This window comes from Rutidosis leptorrhynchoides, chromosome 1 (genome assembly GCF_046630445.1).
Source record: "Rutidosis leptorrhynchoides isolate AG116_Rl617_1_P2 chromosome 1, CSIRO_AGI_Rlap_v1, whole genome shotgun sequence".
In the NCBI taxonomy this organism is placed as follows: Eukaryota; Viridiplantae; Streptophyta; class Magnoliopsida; order Asterales; family Asteraceae; genus Rutidosis; species Rutidosis leptorrhynchoides.
Genome location: NC_092333.1, coordinates 497516266 through 497522076, shown reverse-complemented (window position 1 = coordinate 497522076; position 5811 = coordinate 497516266). Strand labels below are relative to the sequence as shown.

The 5811-nt window shown below is 38.9% G+C and overlaps 1 protein-coding gene across 1 annotated transcript; it reads right to left on the bottom strand.

The window, feature by feature from the left end:
• Positions 1 to 2185: 2185 nt before the first annotated feature.
• Positions 2186 to 4380, bottom strand: LOC139840993 (premnaspirodiene oxygenase-like). The gene is made up of 2 exons (XM_071831233.1): positions 3490 to 4380; positions 2186 to 2800 (listed from the first exon to the last, which is right to left on the bottom strand). Exons 1-2 carry the CDS (start codon positions 4378 to 4380, stop codon positions 2186 to 2188), a joined length of 1506 nt encoding a protein of 501 aa, XP_071687334.1.
• Between the last annotated feature and the right edge of the window lie 1431 nt (positions 4381 to 5811).

The window sequence follows — 5811 nt, the reverse complement described above, 5'->3', positions numbered from 1 at the left end:
ACAACAAACTCTACTCAATCCAACATGAGCCTTAAATGCTCCAACTCTTGTCAACAACAGTCCTTAATCCCTTAAAACATAAGTCCTGCATTAACTACGTTAAGTTAGAACAAAGACTTATGAATTTAAGATTGCTAGAACACTTATATTTTCACCCCCCCCCCCCCCCCAATGTCTTGCTAGCCTCTTGGAACCCTAACACCTACGAAAATTAACAAGAATTTCTCTTTGATTGGACGTGGATTAAACCAGTAGCATTATTGGACACAACCACGTTAAATTTCTCTTGTTATTTACGTTTCTTGCATTAATTTTCTTCGTTACCTTGTTATTATGTGTTTGTTGTTGGTGAGTTGATAACTTGGAGTTGTCAACATCTTGTTAGAACGCCTAAACTCTTTCAAAAAAAATACGCTCCCCTCTTTCAAAAAAAACTTTCCGGTAACTCTCCTCCTCCGGCCACCGGCAGCCGCCGGTGGTCCGGCTTCCTTTTTTACTCCTTTTTGTTCTCTCCTTAGGCTTGTTCTGCTACGTTCTTCTTCGGGTTTCTGGCTCACGACGGCAGGCTCCATCTTCCGCCATCTGCAGGCGGCGACTACCGTGATACTCTCCGGTAGTCTGTGGATCTGGTGGTATGGATGGTTGTTTGGGCGGTTGCGGGGTTGGTAATCGTCGGAGATGGGCTGAACGAACGATTTTTTGTCCTTGATTTTGGCCGTCATCACTAACTCTGGTTTTCCGGCGGTCATTTCCAGCGAGTTTTCACGTGGTGGATCCTTGTGCTTCTGCCGTGCTTCTCAGGCTCTTTTCCTTACAGACCTTCCTTCTCTGCTTCCTGTTTTCTACCTTGGTACAGGTTTGTGTGGCTCAAAGATGCGTGGCATCCCTACTTTTGTGGGTTTCCTATCTCCGGCGCCGGTACATTTCTCTTCACCTCGGTTGGTCACGATGTGGAGTTTGATTGCTTGTTTTTATGAGTTGAATGGGTGATTCCGTGCTGTGTTTTAGTTTCGGTTTGGGGTGGATCTAACGCGGGTTTCATGGTTTCTCCTGGTTTTGGTTGTTCGTGGGAAATGGTGTTCGTGGTTTGTTTGATGTTTTAGTATTTGTGTGTTTTGGTTTGGTTCTCCGGTGATGGGGTCGCCGGAGTGGTGTATCTTCGGGGTTTGATGGTCCCGGTTGGCGGATCTGTTGATTGCAGCTTCATGGTTTGTCCCCGTTCGCTTCTCCTTCGATGCCTTTCACGTCTCGTTTTCATTTTTCTCCGGACATTTATCCCTGTGCCGCTGCTCTCCCGCTCGTTCACCACTTGTTCGTGAGTTGGATACGTGGTTTGGGTGATTCCGTGTTCGGGTTGGGGTGGTTTGCGGTGGATTTTGGTGCTCTTGGTTTCGATTTCGGGTCATCAGATTGGCCTTCGAAGTGAGTTTGGTGAACCTCATTGGAGCGTTTCATATTCACCACCGCCGACAGGTTCGATTTTTGTGGGTTTCGTGGTTGTGGATTTCGATTCGTGGATTTGTGGTAATTTTCGTGGGATTATGGTATTCGGTAATCGTGAGTGTGAGTTGATTCGTGGTTGCCAATATGTGATTGTCGATTGGTTTCATTTCTGGATCGTGGTCATCGGTGGTTGATCGTGGTGGTTGCCGAGAAGACTTGAAGTCGTGATTGTTGATTCGTGGTTTCCGATTTGTGATTGTCGATTGGTTTCGTTTGTGGATCATGATCATCGGTTGTTGATTCGAGTGTATTGTTTTAGTCGTGCGTTTCGAGTGTATTGAAGTCGTGAGTTTTAGAATCGTGATGGTGTAGTTTGCCAATTAATCGTGTATTGTTTTAGTCGTCTCGTGTTACATTGTAGAATGATAGTCGGAGGTCGTGTTATGTATTCGAGTTATGTAATCCCTAGCATCTTGCTAGTTTTATAATTTTAATAATATAATTATTGCTTTTCGAAAGAAAAAAAAGATCTTGTTAGAACTTGCTAAAATTCCTAACACATATAACCACTTGTCACATGTAAACCTCAGTTTTTAATGATGTTCACAACTCATATGTGAAGCTAAATACACATGTGACGAAAATGAAGTTGAATACAAACAATAGAATTTTGTTGAAGTTAAACAACTGAAAAAAAAAAAAAAGGTAGAATAAAAGACAACACGAAAACCAACTTGATTCTTCAAAGTGGAGTATAAGGAATGGCAATTGGATATAAGTCAATTTTTCTCCTAATGGTAGATCCAAAAATCTCAGTCATGTCCAAATCTTCAGGCTTCATTCCTAAAGGGAGTTTCCAGTCGAAATAATAGAGTAAGTTAGATAGAATAATCTCAATGTTCGCTACAGCAAACAAAATCCCTGGACACATCCTCCTTCCGGCCCCAAATGGAATATACTCCAAATTGTTTCCCAAGAAATCAATACTACTTTTCTCAAACCTCTCAGGTATAAAACGTTCGGCATCATGCCAGTATTCAGGATCCCTTCCAAGAGCCCACGCATTAACAATGACTTTCGTTTTTACTGGTATGACGTATCCGTTGATCTCGCAACTTTCCCTACATTCTCTAGGAAGCAATAAGGGACCACTGGGATGTAATCTCATTGTTTCCTTTATTACCATCTTTAGATACTTCAGTTCTTGAAATTTAGTTTCTTGTAGTAATGATTTTACCTTGAAAACTTCGCGCACTTCCGCTTGTGCTTTTTTTAACACTTCAGGGTTCCTTAGGAGTTCAGACATGACCCATTCCACCGTTGATGAAGTAGTATCAGTTCCAGCTGAAAAAACATCCTGCTCATGCAAAACAACAGTTATTTACGAGTACTTAAACAAGGTTTCTCTGTTCATAATACATCACAGGCCTGACCAGGTTACCCTTTAACTGTTTCCAAAATTGTGAAGTGTAGCTGATTAGAGGGTTAATAAAAATTGTGTACATTGTTGTAAGGTGTTACTGTTGAACTATGTAATTTTAATCACTCTGGGGATGTCCCCTATACTATCTTAAATGCAAGCTAGCTACTAATAAGCATAACATTCCCTTCACTATGTTAAATTTCCTAGAAGAGATAGATCACCTCTTCACCAATTGCAAATTCATCACCTCTTCACCAATTACCCTCCCCCGTGTAAGTAATGCTATCAAAGAGGCGTAATTTGGAGGGAAGATTTGATGGAAATTCTAAAGGTGTTATCTAATTTGTGGTTATCTAGCCGGAATGAATTGTTATCTAGCCAGAATGAATCGATTAAAGGCGAATTTGATGCATGGAAGAACAATCCTAAGAGCTAGTTTCATGAAAGGTGTACCGAAAAAGTAATAATTTGCGGTGTATTGCATTTCGATTGTAATATGTAATAGGTTTATTTACACGCTTCTTGTGTGCCTTAATAAAATTTCAGCTTTTAAAAAAACAATAAGCATAAAAATATAAACTATTTAATTTTCATAGCTTGAGAAGTATTCGATAGATACTTACCAATATCACCGCTTTAATGTTGTCTGTTGAGATAGGAAACTCAAGATCACCACTATCTTTAAGCCTGAAAAGAATATCAAGCAAATCCTCACTAACTTTAACCTCTTTCTTATTTTCCTTGTCTTTTTCATGTTCGACAATGACGTTACTCAAGATTTTGTCAAGATTTTGGTGGATTTTTTCCATCTTGGAGCTCATCCTTGTAACAACATGAAGAAACTTATAAGAAGGAAACAAATCAGCTATATCAAATCCTCCAGCTACAATGGAAAAATCATGTAACATCTTAATCAGTAAATCTTGATCTTTGGGTATCTTTCCGAAAGCAGCTCTAGAAGTTATTGTATTTGTCAACGTATAAATCTTTTCTGATAGATTTATAGGTGATCCTGAGGACGACACAATCGATTCTATCATAAATTTGACTTCTTCTTCCCGAATATAAGAAAATGACTGAACTTTCTTGGCACTAAGAAGTTCTAAGGTGCAGATTTTTCGGAGCTGTCTCCAAAAATTACCATATGGAGAAAGGGCGATGTCGCCGTTGTTATAAATAATGATCTTACCTGCTAGAATTTCAGGCCTGTCTGCAAATGCAACATCGTTCTTTATCATAATTTCTTTGGCCACTTGAGGTGATGAAACAATCAACGCAGAAACTTCACCAAGCTGAAGATGCATTAACGGACCATGTTTTCGAGCCAGGTTTCGAAGGACATGATGTGGCGGTTGTCGACTCACCATGGAAAATATGTTTCCAATAATAGGTATCTTCCATGGACCGGGAGGTGGGAACTTTGAACTTGAATTTGGTTTTTTGGTAATGTTTAGTAGCTTCAACAGAAAGAATATAATTACAACAGTAACTAGGAATGAGATTTGGAATTCCATTAGCGAATAGTAGAAAGAAAGGTAAATAAATGGTTTGTTGTGTAATCTTGTTAAATAGTTGGCCTCTATTTATAAGAAAAACTTCAACTTGAGAATTTTTTGTTGGTTTTAATATGCTTGGGTCGGTTGAGTGTTCATTCACTTTGGATTCAAATAGCATCATCTATCACCCCCATAATAATTGAATTGTTAGTTTGTCTTATATGTCATTTTTTAAATGCGAATATACCAGCCAGTTTCCTCTAAGGTATATGTCTTTTATTTTATACTACTGTATTCAGAATTCTTTCAATTCCCCGCGATGTTAGCTTAGTGGGTGGGGGACATGCAGCATAAAGCGGTGCTAATGGGTTCAATCCATGCCCCATGCTCCTTTAAGCATGAGTTACACGATTTTCCTTCTCACATAGCGAGCGATCACTTAGCAATGAATACTAACTGAAAGCGGCCAGTTCAGGTCCAAAGGAGGGTGATCGAGAAGGTTGAAGAAGAATAAGAAACTCCATTTTCGATTTTCGATTTTCTATTCACTCATGATCCCGGATCTGTTATTGTCTTTTCTTTTTCTTTCATGATGGAGATCATTTAACGTTACGTGACAGGAGATGAAAAATGAAAAAGTATATATATGAAAAATGGGGCAAAGCAAGCGGCGCTGGAAACCTCCATAACCAGAGGAAACACGGAAACAATTAATATGGGGAAACAAACTTCATCTTTTGAAAATTCTAGTTTAATCAAATGTCAAGTTGCCACATCTATTGATGTTAATGTTAGTCGTCTTAATCTATTATCTATTATCCACATCAATCAATTTTTAGCAAATTTTTGCCCCAGTCAAAATATACCTCTCGATCCGCCACTGCCTCAAATGGGACAAAGTAAGAGGCGATGCATGAGGTGTGGGTCGCAACGGTGTCCTCCGAATCTTCGTCGTGATGCCAGAGACATGATGTCAGAAATCGGTTGGAAGTGAGAAAAGTTAGATCTGTTATTTAAAAATAAGGCGGGAAGAAAATGTCAAAGGTGTTGACTTTTTCATCCGTTTGAATCTACCACGTACTGCACTGTAATTGTTATTAGAGCACTGGGAGTGGTGACTGAGGTCACTTGACATGTCTGACTTGCTGAGTCAGAAAAAGTGGGGAGTGGTGACCTCTGTCAGTTAGGTATGTCAGTTTATATTTTTATTATTATTTTTATGATTTTAAATATAACATAAATGAATATAATTATAAAAATTAACATAAATAGAAATAACTTCCATTAAAATAAAAATTAAACATTACAATTCCTAAAAAATAAAAAAAACATTACAATTCCTATTTATTAAAGACAAATACGAAACGCTTCAATTTCCACTTCGAAGCTTGGCCCGAATCGCCGCTTTCTTCGCTTGAAGAACCTTTGCATCTTCTTCATCCATTTCCA